General features: G+C 43.5%; 1 protein-coding gene across 1 annotated transcript in view; it reads left to right on the forward strand.

The window, feature by feature from the left end:
* Nucleotides 1-19,524, forward strand: part of POLQ (DNA polymerase theta) — a 1,553,125-nt gene that overhangs the window by 238,922 nt on the left and 1,294,679 nt on the right. The window contains exon 8 of the mRNA XM_069635828.1: nucleotides 5,553-5,712. Coding sequence (XP_069491929.1) covers nucleotides 5,553-5,712 — 160 coding nt within the window. The remainder of the gene's footprint in view (nucleotides 1-5,552; nucleotides 5,713-19,524) is intronic.

The following is a 19,524-nucleotide window of genomic DNA, read 5'->3' on the forward strand; positions in this document are numbered from 1 at the left end:
GGGATGGGGAGCTCATGCCAACGAGTTGAGTCAGCGGTCGTTGGTCTCCGTCGGAGTCCAGACTCCATATCAATCTTTTGGAGCTGAGGGCGGTCAGGCTTGCCCTGAAGGCTTTTCTGCTGACTGTGCGAGGAAAGAGTGTCCTGATTCTAATGGACAACACGGTGGCCCTGCACTACCTCAACAAAAAGGGGGGGCAGGGTCACTTCCTCTGTGAAGGGAGGCGATGCAGCTCGAGTTCTGGGCCATCCAGCAGGAAGTTTCGATCTCGGCTGTTCATCTGGCCGGAGACGACAACGAGACGGCGGACGCTCTGAGCAGGCAGAGCACGATCTCTCACGAGTGGGAGCTGGCTCAGGAGATTCTCCTGGAGATCTTTGCCTTTTGGGGGACCCCTCAAGTAGATCTCTTCGCCTCCAGTGTCAACCAGAAGTGCGAAAGGTTCTGCTCGCGGGAATTTCCTCCAAAAGGAGCCTTAGGAGACACGTTCGTGGTGGAGTGGTCATTCTCACTGCTGTACGCGTTTCCTCCAGTCCCCGTCATCCCGCAAGTACTACGGAGGTTTGGTTCCCGGATGATCCTCATTGCTCCGGCGTGGGCCCGGAGGACGTGGTACCCGGACCTTCTCGACTTGTCCATCTGCCCTTCACGTCGTCTTCCCTACCGAGACGATCTGCTCTCACGGGAGGGGGGGGGTCAGGTTCTCCATCCAGAGGTCAGATCCCTCAACCTTCATGCTTGGCTTCTGAAAGGTTGAGGTATAAGGATTGGGACCTCCCTGAAGACGTGATGGAGGTGTTGCTCTCGGCAAGGCGGCCGGCAACAAAGTCTCTGTACCGTTGTCGAAAGTTCTGCGACTAGTGCAGAGTTAAGAATGTGGATCCTTTTGAGTGTGACATTCCCATGGTTGTCTTTTTTGCTTTCCTTGTCCCACAGGGTCTTGCAAGTGGGGACCATTAAAGGTTACCTGGCGGCGCTGTCCATATTTAAGCGCTCGTCTAAAGGAATCTTAAAATAGGAACATTCTTCAATTTCTCAGTTTTTGAAAGGGCTCACTAATGTGTTCCCTCCGTCACCTTTTCTTATGCCTGGTTGGGATTTGAACCTTTTTCTTAAGTTTCTTATGGGTGCTCCATTTGAGCCTTTACATTCTTGCCCTTTGAGACTGTTAACTCTGAAAAATGTGTTTTTGGTTGTGTTTACTTCCGCTCGCAGAGTGAGTGAGTTACAGGCACTTTCAGTTAAGCCACCCTTCACTGTGTTTCATAAGGACAGGGTTGCCCTTAGAGTTCATCCTTCTTTTCTTCCGAAGGTGGTTTCGGAATTTCATTTGAGCCAGAAGGTTGTTCTTCCGGCGTTCTATCCTCCTCCACATCCTGGTAAGGAAGAGGAGAGGCTCCATAGGCTTGATCCTAGGAGAGCGTTGAGGTTTTATATTTCGCGCATGTCCCGGGTCAGAGTGGACGATCAACTTTTCATTGGTTACGCTAGAAAGCATTTGGGACAAGCTGTGACGAAACAGACTTTGTCTAGGATTATTTTGGCTATCTCCGAGTGCTACCGCTTGGCGGATAAGGACCCTCCGGCTGGCTTGCGGGCCCATTCTACCAGGGGAGTGGCTGCGTCTACTGCCCTACTGAGGGGTGTTCCTATTCGTCACATCTGTGATGCAGCCACCTGGGCTTCAGTACATACTTTTGTACGTCACTACTCCCTCGATTCCATCAGAGGGCAGGATCTGGCCTTTGGCAAGGCACTCCTATATTCCGCAGTTTGATTGGGCATGCTAAATTTATGTTCTAAATTCTTTTCCCACCTCCTTGCTTGGTACTGCTTTGGGAGTCTGTCATAGATATGGAATACGTCGGAGGACCCAATCCCCTTGAAGAACAAGTTACTTTCTTACCTGGTAACGTTCTTTCGATGGGATGGTCCGACGACGTATATCGCTCCCTCCCTACCTTTGTATTTGTATTTTGTATTTATTTTATTTATATTGCGCAACCAGCCCAAAGGCATCAGGGCGCATGTTTAGAAGGGTTACAAAGTTTTACAGAAAGATAGATTACAAATTGCATAGTAAATAAGCATACATAGAGAGTAGTCACAATAAATACAACAGTGGATGGGGTTGTAGAGCATGCAATGGATGATTACCACATGGTGGTCAGCTCTTCGTCTTGCTCATAGAGCCATTGTTTTGTTCTGTGTTTGAAGGATTGGAGGGAGGGGACGTTCCTGAGGTCATTGGGTAGTGAGTTCCAGAGCTTAGCGGCCAGTACCGGGAAGCTTGAGCCTCTGGCAGTCTGTAGTTTAAAGCAGGGAATAATTAGTGTATGTGCTTGCGCAGAATTTCCCCGCTGCAGAATTTCTTTTGCGATTGCAGTTTGCGTTCCGCAAGGCCTTGTGTGTCTGACTGGCAGAACACTGGTGGCACACGTTCTGGGGGAAAAAAATACAACTGAGGATATGGGCGTCGTGCGTCCTACTTATCACATCGGGTGACGTCGGCCGTCGGAGGAGGTCCTCGGGGACGGCGAATCGACGTTATCGATGCAGGACGCAGATGCCGAAGATTTTCCGAAGCAGCACAGCTGTGCACATTACCTGTCATAGATATGGAATACGTCGTCGGACCATCCCATTGAAAGAACGTTACCACGTAAGAAAGTAACTTGTTCTTCTACTTTGTTTTGTACATCATGCCCTCTGAATCAAGAGTCTTTGATAAGAAGAGAGACTTGGGCACAGAAGGCCCTGATGCTGAAAATTGAACTGTATTCTTGTGTCGAAGAAGCCAGAGTGTGCTTTCCATGCGGAAATGGGGAAGGGAGGCCAACGGCCCCAACATCCTGAATTAACATTTTGTGAACACTTCTTTCCTTTTCATGAACATTCCTCCACACTATTTATAAATTGGCGGTAAGGATTGGCAATAGTTGTTTAGTATAGACCCTTTTTTGACAAGACTCCACTAGGACTGCATTGTTATTATTATTTGATGGTCATAGCTTGCTCCCATCTGTTGATTTAGGTTTAGATATGCTTTTATCACCCCCTTGTGAAAGTTCAATAAACACCCTTGAACTGTGATCACTTGTGTCGGTCTTACTGTTTATACCATGCCTTCCTTACAGTATATGTTCCTTATTAACACCTCTTGGTTGCATGTTGTGTCAAATTTAGCAACATGGGAAACCATTATTTATGCTGAGAAAGCAGTAAGACTTACCAAATTCATCAAATGGGTTTCCTAATCATTAAATCGCTCTACAGCAAATGCTGCTCTGCTCCAACCTAGTGACGCCATTTTTCTGCTGAACACAACTTCTATGATAACACACCCAACTCCATAGCAGATGCAGGTCTGACCTGCTTGATCCAAGATGTTACTTTTGTTCCTGCTGTACACACTATGTAATTCTAACCTGAGTGAAAGCCTTATTCCGCCTCAACTAAAATCAAGAGTGGATTTGTTTCCCACTTCAGAAATGAAATCTCAGCCCTTCACTACTTGCAATCTGTGTGCAGCCAAATACGATTTACTCACATGTAACTACAGTTCTCCAGCATTTACATCCATTAGCCGCCCTTCAATGGAACCCACTCCCACCACACCTGAGGGCAGAACAATCGTACTCGGCTCTCAGAAAAGCCCTGAAAACATGCCTCTTTACCTAGTGCCAGAGACTCTGCCGTTCTCATCTGCTCCATAATGTAAGAGTTCCTGGTTGTAACAGCGCCTCGGTGCCCTTGGGTTTTGTGCGCTTAATAAATGTAAAAATAAATATATATCCTGGGCATTTCTTTTTTTACGGGGATTGAATTGCCAACATTAAGGTTACTACAAACTCAACACACTTTACTTTAGTCATTCACACTGCAAATAAAAAAAGAACTCGAGCTACACCTCTATTCAGAATGTTTGCTTGTATTCCAGTACTGATGTAAGCTGCCTGTGGTGGGATTTTCCACTACATATCCAATAAAACTAGTGAAGTTTTGGTCTTATTAATGTTTGATTTTTATTGTGATGTCCTATTAAATGAACATGGATCGTTCATAGGGCCCAGAATATTGGCATTCCCAGCCTTTGTAGATGTCTTTTTATATTTGCTAACATTAGTAAGTCTCAACGACTCCAGACGCAAAGGAACCAATGAATGCTGTAACTGCACTCCCTAAGACAGCAGTACACTGTAGTATAGCTTGAGGTTGCATGGCCATCCCCCCTTCCGGTCTCACTGCCTTTTCTATTTTTTAAGTCCATCTGTCCTCAGAAAGAAAACACCATCCATTCCAGAAGAACAACATTTACAACATCTTCGAATAGATTCAACAGCCAAGTGCAAGATATCACACTGGGCCTAGAGACGGAGCCAAGGAGGGAGTCGCCTATAACTCACTTTGGGCGCAGCCACTTTGCAATTGCCAAATTGGTCAGATACCAAAAGGCCACTCCTGTGGCGTCCTTAACTAAATCATGTTCTCTGTTATGGATGATTTTTTTTTTTTTCTTTTTTTTTTTTTTTTTTAACTTCCTTGCAGGTAGTTCTTCCGGTTCTTCTACCTGAACATCTCTGCTTCCGGTTTGCACTTAACAATTCTCGATTCTTCATGAGCCATCAGTCAATATGCCTGAAGCTGCAAGGGATCAATTGGGTCGGGGAAGGATGATTTTGCCTCCTTTGCATTGTGTTGCAGCTGAAGGAAAAGCATTTTTTTGAGACCATGTTTCAGATGAATCATTTTGTTCTGTATAATGCATTCCATAAATCCCAGCACCTCCTTATAGACTAGCCATTACATGTTGTGCTGCTTGAGAATGAACGTTTGTTATATTCTTGCGTTTACCCTACTTAAATTTCAAGTCCATTGTCTTGCAAAACTCTATACGTTAACCTCCTTAAAGTGAGTCTGTACCTTCATTTAGCACTGATCTGCCTTCAGCGATCATTCCTTGTGAAACCTTATTCCTTTGTGCTTCTCTCCCTTTTGCTCATTTACTGAATGGTTCTTGCTCCTACAAGATTGCAACTATGTTCATAGTCTGATGCAGGAGAAAAAAGCACCTCTAACAATAGCCCCCTGTGTAATCTCACCCATCTTTCCTACCTCATAGTGAGATGTAAGATTCTCCCAGGTTCTGCTTTAAAAAAAAAAGAAAAAAGAAAAGTAACATGGCTTCCAGGAAGTGTCCTTCTGATCTTTCAACTTTGGAAAGACTTATTCTTAAGGAAGGCACTAGCCCTTCTGGGTAGATGAATGAAGGTTGTGTACTGATTTGTATCTCTTCCTCATAACAATGGGGGTTTTATATGATATTGTGATACTGAAAAAGTTATACAATTCAGGCAGAGAAGGTTTACTGGTAGCCTTTTTCACATTTCCCTATGAGCTCAACAATCCTACTATATTGGTGGCTAAAGAAATGAAAACCTGTCTGTTTTGCACTTGGTTCGGTGGCTAAGATCAAACATTGACACGTAACGTCAGCCATTATGAAACTGAATAGGGATATGTTTTTTATCGCCTACACATGTTTCTTACAGGGTGATGAAGATCAAATTGTCAGCCTGTGTTATGAGACTGTTTCTGATGGCCACTCCATTCTGATCTTCTGTCCGTCTAAGAACTGGTGTGAGAAATTGGTGGACACCATAGCACGAGAGTTCTACAACCTTCATCAAAGAACCTTACAGCAAACTGAAGGTATGCAAAGTGACGTTAAACTTGTATGCAGCCAATGGCTGAAAATCTCATTAGTTACAGCAGTGCAATATTACATTAGTTCTCCTATTGGAGTACTCAAAAACCAAACCTCCCCCATTCTCTATTTGTGAATGTGTCCTGCACAAGAAACGGTTGTGCAGCAGTGACCGGGTTGTGTGCATGCACACTGACAGCTGCCTTCATCCCATGTTTTCTGCTTGTGCCTCTATACATTCCTATTCTTACACCAATATTTGAAGCCTGGAATTCTCATGGCGTCTTTATTTTAAAGTTTTACCATACTGGGAAATGCCCTATTTGTGGTTACGGGATAAGGTGGCTGTTTGAGCAGTCGCCTTCTTTCATCGCTTGATTTGTCTCTGCTACTGTGTGATGGCTTATTGTCTTGACTTCATGAAGTGTAGGTTTTGCAGGTTTCCTTGTTGCATGGCCCAACCATCATTCTTTTCTATGCTAGCCCATGAAACAAATTGGACAAATGAGGCCCAATTCTGTTTCAGGTCGCAGTTGATGCCAAAGAAATTTGCTAAAATACACCTCAGAACACAACAAATTAATGCAAATGATTGTTTAACGGTTAGATTTATTAAAGCAAATGCACCTTCTGGATGTAAAAGATGACTGCTTTTAGAAAAGATTTGTAAAGAAGCAAGTGAAGATTTACTTTTACTCGAAAACGTACCTCACTTGTTGAATTTACTGTAACATTTAGGTTTTAGCCTGCGGTACTGCGATCTCTTAAAGTGGAAGGGAGGAGATGAAAGGAGTCAAATGAGTGGAAACACAAAATTATGTAAATGAGGAGGAGGAAAAGCTTGTACGAGATGATGAAACAAGAAGAAGAAAGGAAGTAAGATGACAGGAAGGAAAGGGATCAAATAAATAATAAAACCAAGAGTTTAGAAGAAGGAAGTGCAAGAGTTGATATGGGACAGAAGCAAATGATGAAAAAGGAAAGAGCTGTGATGAGGGAAAGGGAAGATATGCCAGCAGGAAAGGATGAGGGGAAGGAAGAAAGGGAGTATGCAAAACAAATGAAGCCTATGAGAGAAAAGGAACAATGTTCAGGTGCAAGGGAAAGGAGTGTGGTGAAAAGAAAGCAGTTCCTTCCTATCTTAACTTTCAACCTTCCTGCTTTTTATCTGTTCGTCCAATCTTGTCTCCACATTATCCTTCAACCCCTCCGATCTGCTGTATCTAAACTCCATTTTAGATTTGTTGACATCGTTTTCCATCCATCATTTTCCATCAAGCGTTCATACACTGGACCCACAATCTCTTCCGCTCCAGACTGAGGACATTTCCCGATTTGTGAGGAACTGGCTGTTTAGTCACTGGGGCGAGTGGAATCTGACACATGGTACAGTAGTAAGATCTGGACTGCTCATGGTAACCTCTTATCTCCAATGAGCTTAAGACACCTCTGTCTTAAAGTACCCCCTGGCAACGCGAGTGGCACAATGGCTATAATCTGTGCCGTCAGGACAGGAGATGGGTACCCTATCCCTGATCTCTTAAACATGAAGAACCCTTTCATACACAATGTAAATTCTAGTAGAACTGTGTCACCACCTCCCAATTTACCACAGTAAATACCATAACCGGTCTGGCAGATACCCATAACATTCCATTATTAAGCTGTTCAAACAAAACAAGGATTGAACACAATTTGAGTTGAAATGCTACTTATTAACATAGTATTTATGAATACCAAGTGAGCTCAAGACATGTACAGCATACTGAAAAGGATTTTCATAAATACATGTGCATTGTTTTGTTATTTCCTCAAATTCAGAAGTAATGAAGAGGTGTGTGACACTATTTTATATTTCATCCCTGTGGAGCAGCCAACCTGTAATCTAGCCCTATGTCAGGAATCCCTATATAGCACTACTCACAGAGCATGAAGTATGCTTTAAGAAAACTCATGAACCCAAAGGGGGTGGGGACAATTGCTCATGATAAACCAATTTAGGTTATGCCCAAGCTGTACTTTCTAACACGATGGGGGGGCAGACAAAACAAGTGTTTAGCTGGTGTAACGCTCACCTGGTATCCACGGGGACGTCACTCAGCCTGTTCTGACTTCCTATGACCTGGAACCCTTCCCTGGAGGCTATTCGACTGGAGACTGGGCCTGAAACACAGGATTGGTAGAGTTTAACTCCCTATTGTCTCTGTGTGCTTGAACCCCTTCTTCCCCGGGGTCCAACCCTTCCCTTTGATCCACGGCTCACCTTGTTTTCTTGGATAGTGTGCTCTCTGTCCTGCTTTCAGCACAGGGGTGCGTTGATTGATGCGGGCTCGTTGCTGTCTAGTTACTTCACTGGCAAGAGTCTGACAGGTAAGTATAAGAGTCTTTTGAACAGTTCTCTAACTTCGTTCCTTTCCTTCCTTAGATGATGGCTGGCGTCCGGGGATGGCGTTGTGCTGCTGAGATGAGTAGCGCTGAAGGTGAGTGAGAGCGCAATGCGCGATGCACCCCTTTCGTGTTTGCATTGAACTGAGTTCTCTTTCTGTGTCTTTTAGGTGCCGCGATGTTTTCATCGTGGATGCCGGTTATGAAGAACAAATGCGGTGGGTAAGTGCGGTATGCGGAGCCTCTAGATGTTTCCACGCTAACCTGGAGTGTCTTTTCCCTTTTGCAGATGAATGAGAAGTTCCAGAGAGCAGCTGGGATTCGGGTAAGCGTTTGAAGCTCGTACAGTATTTAAAAATAAGCGAAGATTTGCAGAATGCTTACTAATGCCTTTTTTCTGTTCTTTTCCCTTTTCCTTAGGAAGCGGCGTCCCGGGATGGGAATGACACTGCCGAAGATGCCCGCAGAACGGAAGGAGCAATAAATGATGGGCAGAAGCGCTGCAAAGTAAGGCTGTTCCTAACGGTGTTCTTGTTCTTGCAGCAGCTGAGCGCGGAAGAAAGATGCAGGCCTACTGGAGACCGAACCGAACACGGTGAGTGTCACGCTGCAGGTGCAGAAAACGCAAAGCATGTTTCTCAGCCTGGGTGTGGCTTAAATAGTCTCTGGGTATCCCAGGTGTCTCTGGGTTGAACCACACCCAAAAGACTAGACCGCACATGCAGTTCTGTGAACCGAAATATGTGGGGGCATCCATCTTGTCCCCATCAATGCACTACAAGTCCAATCCCCAATGTTATCCTATGGGAGTGAGTGAGTGAGTCTGGTGCCACAAGCGCCAAGTCTGACTCCAAGTGGGTCTTTGGAGGGATGGAGAGGCCCTTGAGGGCCATGTAGGTGATCATGGCCTGGCTCCACCCTGACATCTTGGAGGGCTGGGGACATGAGGGGCAGGAATCATGACAGCTGGCTGCGACTAATGCACCCTGCAAAAATAACTACAGTAAATACAATTTCTAGAAGAGACAAACTTCCCACGTAGCAAGAGAAAGAGGGATTTCTGGGCCAGTAGGGGCTCCAGTCTGGTTGTTAAATATCAAGTTAGTTGGTTAGTAGGAATTCCAGTCTGCACAATTGTCCTTCAACAGGGATCAAACTTAGGCTGACCAATGAAAGCTGTAAGGAATGCATGGTATCAACACTAAGACTGACGCAAGTGACCACAGTTCAAGGGTGTTTATTGAACTTTCACAAGGGGGTGATAAACACCTATCTAAATCTACAGATGGGAGCAAGCTACGACCATCTAATAATAATAATTCAGTCCTAGTGGAGTCTTGTCAAAATAGAAGGGCCTATACTAAAAACCTATTGCCAATCATTACCGCTAATTTACAAATGGGTGTGGGGTAAGGTTCATGGAAAAGAAAGAAGTGTTCACAAAATGATATGTCGGGATGTTCGGGCAGTTAGCCTCCCTCCCCCACATTTTTCAGCACGGAGCAAGGCGGTTCACTAAGCCAAGAACACACTCTGGCTTCTTCCACACAAGGATAAAGTTCTATTTCCAGCATCAGGGCCTTCTGTGCCCAATTCTCTTTTCTTATCAGTTTCTTGATTAAGGCTTCCTTATTGACAAAACAAAATAAAGTTATTTTCTTCTTACAATTTTCTAATTCAGGTTTCTCACCCTGGATCCCCCTCTTCAGGGCTCAGATCTCTCTATTTTTATGTTCCGAAAATATTCTTTCTCGGGTGACTCACGGTTCACCCCGGATGCCCCTCAGCCCTGCTCAGATTTTTCTTTGCATTCAATTAGTCTCCCTAAGAGACACAATTCACTTTACACTTATCGAAGACTTTCGAAAGTGCACAGGGTTTAGCTTGACCCGTCGCAGGACCACATCAATACAAAGTTCTTTTTCACAATATAGCTGCCATTCAGTTGGATACCTAACCGAGACCTTCGAATGAGCACTCGCGGGGCGCCGGACCACTCTGTACACTGTATCTTACTTGGCCTTTCAAAGTTAATTCACTGCTTTGGGTTCCAATTGTATGCGCCACTCATCACATGCGTTTCATACACTATCCTTTGTGGAATTCTTTATACAATGCTGCTGCTTGCAACCTTGGTTCAAACACAAGCTGGTTTGATATTCGTCTCTCCGGCTGTGCTGTTTTTACTGGCGCAGCTTTGTTGTAGGAGCCAAGGACATTGCCACAGTGGCAATCGCTGCTCCCTACCTGGCTTATTGACATGGTAGACCCCGGTGCACAGTGTAGGTTTGTTCAGCTTTAGTTCCAGGTCTTCGGCTTTTCACTTTCCAAAGTTTGTGAAAGTTTCGGTTTCTAGAGGTCAAGGGCATATCCCTCCTTGCAACCCTCTCTGGTCTCGTCGCCTTTCTTCATGTTTTACCGCAAACTTGGAACTGCTGCTTCCTCGTGTGCTTTTCCTCACTCTGAGTGTGCTTTCGTGCTCCGCCTGTTATCCGTGTCGGGAAGTGTAATGGGAGTCGGGTGTGTGTAATTTTTTTTGTTGTTGTTTTTATTAGTTTATTACAAACTTTTAAAAAGTGATAACATTTTTCACATTACACCTTACACAATTCATACTATCTCACTCTTCATTTGGAGCATACAATTCATCCTCTACATCGATCTTCAAGGTTAAAAAAACAATTATGATCTTTTGATCAGTCTTGTGCATTGTTCAAGAGTTTGTATCCGTGACATCTTTTGACAGCATATCATTTACTTGTTCTAGGTAGAAGGCCAATGCATACGTCAATGATTTTGTTGTTTCCATCAGAAAACATCGACCACCAGTCTTTGCCACACATAGATGGTCGTTCTTACATATAGGCCCCGAAGTATCTTGTTCTCATTTGAGTGCCGGGCAAAATAAGGTTAGAGTCTTTAAGGTTTCATCGGCACAGTTTCTCTTTGGATCTACTGCTAGGTTTTGTTTCCACAAACTTTGCAATTCTTTAGTTTCAAACAAATTAAACTGAAATTCATAAATGTGGCTCTCTGTTTCAACTTGGAAACTTCTGCAAGTAGCTTGGGAGCTTATTGAAAGCCTGCGTTTTTAATGCAACATTTTTCACCAAACCATGGCATGATCTCTGATCAACAGTATTTGCCCAGTCTTGTAACTATAGTTTCTTTTTTACTGCATTTGGATTCTCCTGGAGTGGGATGTTATCAGTGTTAATCTCTGCTAGGATGATTTCATACCGATCCACCCATTGCTGTAGGATCAGTTCTTTTGGGTTGCATCGTGGATTATGCAGGATGTCAAATTGTGGTGGCCCATATGGGGCAATCATTTTCCTGTAAAGCGAAAGCATATTCCATGCGACTCTCGCATTTATGGGTGGGAGCCCCAACGCATATCGAATGCACGCCGCTGGAACCTCCTTGTGGAGCCGCAGTACTCTTCGCCAAAATGTGTTTTCGAAAAGTGTCCATATTGAGTGCGAGCTGCCTAAAGCACATCTCGCTCCATATATCAGTGCTGGTACAGCTTTCTGCTTGTAGAAGTCTACTACTGGCTTTACAGAGAATTTGCCATATTTCATGTTTATTGTCAAGCCTTGGGCTGCAAGTTGTTTACATTTAGCTTTCACCTTTTGCACCCAAGGACCATCATTGATGCTACTGTTGATCCACATGCCAAGATATTGCGTTTGGTTCATGCTTCTTAGGGGTTCTTTTCCCCCCAAGTACCACTGAAGCTTGTTTTTAGATGGTTTTTTTTCTTTCCTCTTAGGTTTTGCAGTATTAAGATTTCTGATTTTGTGGGATTTACCACAAGGTCATTGGCGTTGACATACTTTTTCCAGGGCGGAAAATATCCGTTGCAGACCAATGGGGGTGACATCCAACAGAACCAAATTGTTGGCATATAGCATATAACCAAGGTGGTTCCCTTTGATTTTCAGAGGGAACGCAACACTTCACCCAGGGTTGTACCGACGTCCGATATGAACAGATTAAACAAAATGGAAGCCAGCGGGCAACCCTGTTCTTAATAGGGGCAGACGGGGTACCAGCACTATCAAACAGAATTTTAATGTCTGTTCCAGACTGCAGCTCTTTAATTGCTCCGATCAGACTTGCAGGACAATTCCACTTTTTTTGTTTTGACCACAAAAGGGCCCTGTTCACGCTATCAAAGGCGTGGGCCAGATCAATAAATGCTTAATAGATTTTCCTGCCTTGCCGAATTGCCTCCATCTTCAGCAGGTTAATTATAAGTAAATTCAACCCACAGTCCATGCCTTTAACAAACCTAGATTGCCTTGGGTCAAAAGGGCAAGAGGATTTTATCCACGCTGTCAGATGTTAAATTTGTGTAGCAAAAATGTTGCCAACACCATCGGAGTGCAATCGGGCATTAATATTTTGGCTCCAATCTTTGTCCTTTTTTAAAAATAGGAACCACGATTTCACTCCTCCATGACTCTGGAATACTGCATGTGTTCAGAATCCAGTCAAAAAGTACGCTGCGAAAGTCGTCCCACTGCTCAGGGTTTCGTTTAAGCATGTAGTTAGTGAGTCCGTCAGAACCTGGTGCTCTAACAACTGATTTTGATAATGTTATTCAAGATGTCTTCTCTGTCTATTTGGATTTGCCATTTCGTCACGATTGGAATTTATGGATCTTCTATCGCACGATTCCTGGCAAAAAGGGTGTCATAATGATGTATCTACTGAGATTCTGAGACCATGTTGCACATGATAGCTAGTAGGCTGGGGAAAAGATGTTACACGGAACGGGGTACCGCGTCTCACCCTTCGGTGTCCCACTTCCACTCCCCGAAGACCCCTCATCCAGGTGATCCTCCCGCACTGGTCCACCCCCAGTAACTGCTAAGCAACCATAACTTGCGCCCCCACCGTGCAATGCTAAGACGAACACCCAGGACATCAAAGATGACATCACAAATGTTATTGATGACATCACTTATCTGGTTCACTTATTTTTGTTCACTGAAATATCTAGGCCAGGTGGTTTTGTTCACTGACATTCTGAATATTAAAGTTCAAAAGGTGCTGCATATCTAGACGTTAACCTTGACATATGACTCATGATGCACAGACATGGGGCAATAGCAGGCCTCAAATACACAATTCATTTGTATACATGAAGATAAACTTTAATGCTACTAAAATTTTCTGATGATGCCGTCTTTCTTCCTTACTTTAGTTTCCCTGTAAGTGCCTCTGATTTGTATGCATTGTGGGTCTTCATATGTATTGTTTGTACTAACACAAGTGTGTAGTAAGTCTTGAATTGTTAGCTAGTTATTACATGTTACATTACTCATTAATTTCTCATGTGATGTAATCAGTGATATCATCAATGACATTTGTGATGTCATTTTTGATGTGCTGGGTGTTAGTCTTAGCAGTGCACAGTGGTGGCACAAGTTATGTTTGCTTAGCTTACCATAACTGGCGAATTTCTGAGCTTTATCAGTTTTACCTGTAACATAACGTCGCTGTAACGTTTTTCCATTGAATTTTATAGGTTTTTATTAGTGCAACTTGACCATAACGTCCCCTTAACTAAGTTTTTTCATTTTATTTATTTATTTATTTATATATATATATATATATATATATATATATATATAATGTGTGTGTATGAAGAGTGACAGATTAATTTTTGTAACATTAAGAACAGATACCCAAAGTCTGCAAACATGGCAAACTTATTTCACAGCCCTTGGTAGTAGGGACACACCTTCTCCTAGTTTTCCTTGGTTTCCTAACTGTAATTGGCTATTTTATTTATTATTAATATACATTCAGCTGACTGGCTTTGTGTATATAAAATTAAAACATATTCAACAGTTACAGTTTTCATGTTATACCCTTAATTTGCAGGATAAAATCAGAGAACAGAATGTACTTATTTTATCTTAAAAAGTTGACGAAATGTACATCAAACACATTAAAAACCGTAGCTGAGAACATGAACATGACCACAAATTTGAAAGTGCGTAAGCTGTAAAATGTCATGTTGCAGCACTGTAATCAACATTTCATACTCCTATCTGATAGAAGGATGTTTTTTAACAGGCTAATAAGTTAATGATTTCAGCACATTTCCAATACAATTTCACAAGATAAAAAATCCGGTTATGGTCACATCCATTTAAAAACATTGGCCACACTGAGGACCACTATTGTATGATTTCAGATAACTAGTTCTTATCGTTTGCAGACTCTCACAAACTGTTAACAAGCGTTCCATGGTTTCTATATCTTCAGTGCCACATAGCCGACAGAATCGCAAGTTGCGTGGAATTCCTCATCGCGTCCCTTGGGTTATCAAAGCATTAGTAATTTTACATTTTAGTAGCATATACTGTCTGGTAATTGAGCTGTTGGGAAAAGCAGTTATATAAGGTGGTTTTATCAAACGATTAAAGATGCACTGTTGCTCCCAGAATACAAGTTGACAAGATATTGTTCTTTACTATGCAAAGAGCTTTTGGATTTCTGGTGGGCTTTAATCACATGCACTACACAGTTTGCAGTAAGACCACAGCATCCCACTTGCTGTTTGGTGTAAAGTGAAAACAACTGACCAAAAGTCCCCATTGTTTTGCTGTTTTCTTTTTCACAAAATGCACCAACAAAGTTCCCCATCATAGTGCTGTTATCTAGTTTTAGTAAGTTTTCACAAATCATAACTGTCTTCACAATGAAATCAGCCGAAATACCAACAGTCAAATTCTAAATACAAGTATTCTATTGGCAATGACTGTGGCAAAATTGTTGACTCAATATTGAGGCTTCATTGAGTTTCAATGCCGTGCCGTATTTATGTCCCCAAATCTCAATACCATAAAAGAGAATGGAGCACATTTTTGTCTGATATAATAGGAGAACTATCTCAATGGAAATACCACATTGTTTACCTATAAATTGACGGATGGCACCTACTGTTCTGTTGTATTTAATCTTTGTTTCCTTCCATTGCGTTTTCCACCTCCTGTTATTTTGTACATAAATGCCTAGACACTTGTTGGTAGAAACACTTGCAAGATGCAGCCCATTCAATGTACAGACATTACAGCCTTTTACGGAAGACTGGGCAAATGTCATTGTCTTGCTTTTATCTATGTTAATTGATGGACCATTTGTTTCTGCATATGATCCTAAAATCAGGATCAAACTTTGGGGTATGGTCAACCCGAACCAGGTTGTCCCCATAGGCTAGCCAACTAGTCAAGTGACATCACATTTTCACAGGGCAGATAATCAGATTATTAAAGGCCCAACCAAGACCTGTTATATTCTGGTGGGGCTGTGTGTGTGTGCAGTGATGTCATTGCAGGCATCAGTTTGGTCGTGTGGTCTTTCATCAGTATGTAGAATGTTTGGATATGTACGTGGTGCGGCATTCTACAGGGGGGGACAGTTGGAGATGGACTGTTACCCGGGCGGACGTCCCGGTGTTCTTACTGCGTGCCTTGTAACTATCAAACTTACATGGTAAACATACTCATGTGCACTTGGCTAGTAATCGAAGGGGCCTTGATTACATCACATCAATCTGCTAGGTAAAGGTTAAAGAGTTGCAGTAACAATACACCCTTGTTTTACACCACGTTGTGTGGGTATGGTGCCCGACAGTTTGCCTTCAGCATCTAATCTAATCTTTACAGAGGTGTTGGTGTATAGTAGCATCAACATCTTGAGCAGACCTGCCGGGATATTCCACTGTGACAATTTCTTCCTAAGTCTGTTACGGAACACTGAGTCGAACGCTGCACAGAAATCAATAAAGGCACCATAAACTGGAGTTTCGCTGCGCTTCCAGACATATTCTATCGATGTACGAGGATATGCAGGTTGTGAGTGGTGTTAGCTTTTTAAATAAAGCCCATCTGATCTGGGGGGTGGAGGGGAGTATATTATTCTCGGCGATTCTGTCATTTAATTCAGACCAAAGTACTTTGGCAAATATTTTAGAGGGAACATCTGACATGGCAAGCATTCTGTAGTTCCCGGGACCTTTTTTGTGGACAGGCAGTATGTGGCTTTCACACCAAGATTTGGGTATACTACCTGTGTTGCCTATAAGGATGAACAATAAATGTAAACTATGGGCCCGCAACCCTTGGGCGGCTTTGACGTAAGCATTGCAGATACTGTTGGCGCCTGCCGCTCGTGATGAAATTAATTGCTCGATAATGACAGTAATGTCTAGTATGGACATTTGGCAAATCCAGGATAATATCGGAAGAGGAAAAGGGTCATCATCACACATACTCAGACCCAGGGTGCTAACCATATGTTTCATCCAGTCTGGTTCAGTAACTCCATTTACAGAGAGTCCATGTGAGTTGTTGCCTGTTAGGACTGACCATATGTTTGAATTCTCCTTTTGAGTAGCCATATATGCAATTTCTATCCATTTCTCCAAGTTGCATTTTGAACGAAGTTCATTTAGCCATTTCCAGTGATTTAGCTTGGCTTCTCTGATGTGAAGGCTTACTTCACTTGGAGATAGAGGACTGATTGTAAAGTACGGGATAGCACTGATCTTAGTGTGCATTTGCCGTTTGGCTAATGATATTGCTGGATCGTAGTTCACCCGTTTGGAAATGAGTTTGTTTGCACGCTCGGCTACACTTTTGTATTTCTGAAAAGAGACTATAGATTTTTTTATTTGGAGAACCAAATTAGCAGGCAAGCACAATCTCACCCTCCTAATTTGCTTGTCGATAGGTTGAAGTGAGCTATAAAGGTGGGCAACAAGCTAGTAGACGCTGTTTCTGCCCTTGCCAACTTTGATTCGTTCCAACAAATATGATTGCCCATCAGGTTAGTGGATATGGCCCTGTTAGTGTCATATGAATTCTCTATGTTGCATCTGTCTATTCGAGAGAGCAGAAGACATAATGGGAGATGGTCACTTTCAGGTATCGGTAATATGGCCATATCTTTGCGAAAGGGCATTCCATTGGCATTTACAAAAATCTAGCCTAGAGTGAAAGCTGATCTGCCAGTAACGCAGGTAAAAGCGATAGGCGCATCTCCTGGACAGAGCCCATTGAGACGCGTCATGCCAAACTCTTCCAGGAGTGACACCCATTGGTTGGCTGCATGTCTGGGTGTGCTTCGAGTTTGACAGGGTGTTGATTAGCCATCGTCACAATGGGTGAGACTGGTTAGTTCTATCTGCGCATTAAAATCCGAGACTAGAAAGATGGGCAATTTGAGGTGAAATTTCTTCAAGATTGTTTCAACAACTGTGACATTCAGTTGTCGCTAGATTATTTGGAGTGTCGTAAACATTGATTGGGACGAAGTGTTGAGAACGGTGGTGCAAATTGGTGCACTAAACCATTGATGTCGAGCTATCTATTTCCTCTATGGACCAGGGGGAGGCGACGGAAGTCAGTAACCCTCCTTTAGGCCGGCTTCTGGGCCCCTTTGAGGGAACTTTTTGTATAGTAGCATGCCCATCAAAATCAACCGAATCTGTGAGCCAGGTTTCCTGGAGTGCTATGATTGAGAAGTTGGATAAGTGGTATATCAGCCCATCGTGACTAAATGGGTGCACAAATCCCTGGGTGTTCCATGTGCACATAATCTGAATGTCATCGAGACATCTGGGTGAAATTAGTTTTGAAGATGGAGGGTTGCCACTGCCAGTAACCTATATCGGCTTCATTTGCAGCATTCACTAATGGCAGGGGTTGTGGCCTGCAGACACATTATTTGTGTTAGATCAATAGGAGTAGGTCTATTATGTTTCGTAGGAAGCTGGTGAGAGCCATTCATGCACACATGTCGAAAACAGGAAGGATCGGGGACGTAAACGTGTTGGTGGAAGGTAAGATAAGGTAAGTTACCAGAGGAGGTGGTCTTGGTTTTATGCTTGATAGACCCTTTGGGCCATCGTATCTCTGTAGCTTTGTGGATGCTATCTGTGTAGTAGAGCACCGATATCCCAGTTTGAATAACGCGTTTTGGTAAGCTAAAACATACTCAAGCAAAGATTCGGAGCTGAACCGAATGTTGGAGATATTAATCGAACTATGATCAACTTGATCAACTGTAATGATGTCCTTCGACTGTATCACCCTTAATGGAGCAATAGTATGGAAAAGACTTAGTACTGCTCTGTGACTTCACAGTAACTGGTGGTGTTGGAGTCAGTTGGTTTAGTAGTAACTGGTGATGTTACTGGCTTAGCGATTGAGGTGGGTCACATATCAGTTAATCTGGGTTGGTCAAATGCGGGAGCCTCAAGTCTACACGAGAGGGCTGAAATAGTTTGAACAATCGTTTGGCCGCATGGTACCACACAAGGGGCAGGACAGAGTTACAGTCTTCACTAATTGGCAGTTGAGTACCTGTTGGTTGCGACTCTGGACATGCAACAGGGAAAGCTTGAATGTCCACTGCCACAGATTTAGCATGCATACTTTGCTCAGCTAAGATGCAGGGATTGGCACCAGTCCGAGGTCTTTTGGCATACATCACAGCTTCAGAAATAACGTTCTTTTTCCGTTTGGCGGTTGCAGAATGCCCTACCAGACGTTTCTTCAGGCTGGGGAACACAGTAGACATCGTAACTTTGGATAGGGGAAGTGCTGTGAATAAGTGGGATTTAGTTAAGGGTACTGAAGGCACAGTGACTTCAATAGTGTCTCTATTACTGCATTGGTCCTGCTGGGGTTTTCAACCTCTATTAATACTCTTGTGGAGCAGGAGTGATTGTAGGTCTAGTTTATTTTCTATTAACGTGCAGAGTAAACGTTCAAAGGCTTGAAACATTCCATCTGAGTTCATACAGTTGGAACTGGGCATACTCCGTTTAAGGGGTTCGCAGGAGGAATGGGGGGTTTGGGGGAGGGACAGGGAGCAGGGAGGAGAACAGGAGGGGAAGGGGATGCCTTTGACAAGGGGAAGGGACGGTGGGTGACTGTTCCCCGGGGAGATGGTGGGTTGGGGGGGATATAGGCTCGGGAGAACGTCGGAGAGAGCTGGCATCATACTAACCCCATACACAGGATGGCGACCCTGTTTGCATTTAGGTGCTAAGGGTTGGACTGCTCTGGCACGGAGAGTAAGGTAAAAGTACCACTGAGGTTGGGCGCAAGAAATTCAACATCGGCTAAACTGTGGGACAGATCTGGTGGGTTGTCTGTGCCTAGAGGAGGGCAGGTATTGGTCTCTAGCGAAAAGTAAATTAACTCTAGTTGTCACAGCAGAATCAACTATAACACGTGTCGCAGAAGGATAATCTAATTTGGCAGTGAACAGGGATATTGGTGTTATTAGGGATGAAGTCACAGCAGGGTCCATGGAACTGAGTGGAAGGCAAGAGTCAGCGTATTCTGGGACGGCGGAACACAGTTGGGGAGGGTACAAAACAACAAAAGGTTCAGAGGTGG

This window comes from Ambystoma mexicanum, chromosome 7p, assembly GCF_040938575.1.
Source record: "Ambystoma mexicanum isolate Mex_15411 chromosome 7p, UKY_AmexF1_1, whole genome shotgun sequence".
Lineage (NCBI taxonomy): Eukaryota > Metazoa > Chordata > Amphibia > Caudata > Ambystomatidae > Ambystoma > Ambystoma mexicanum.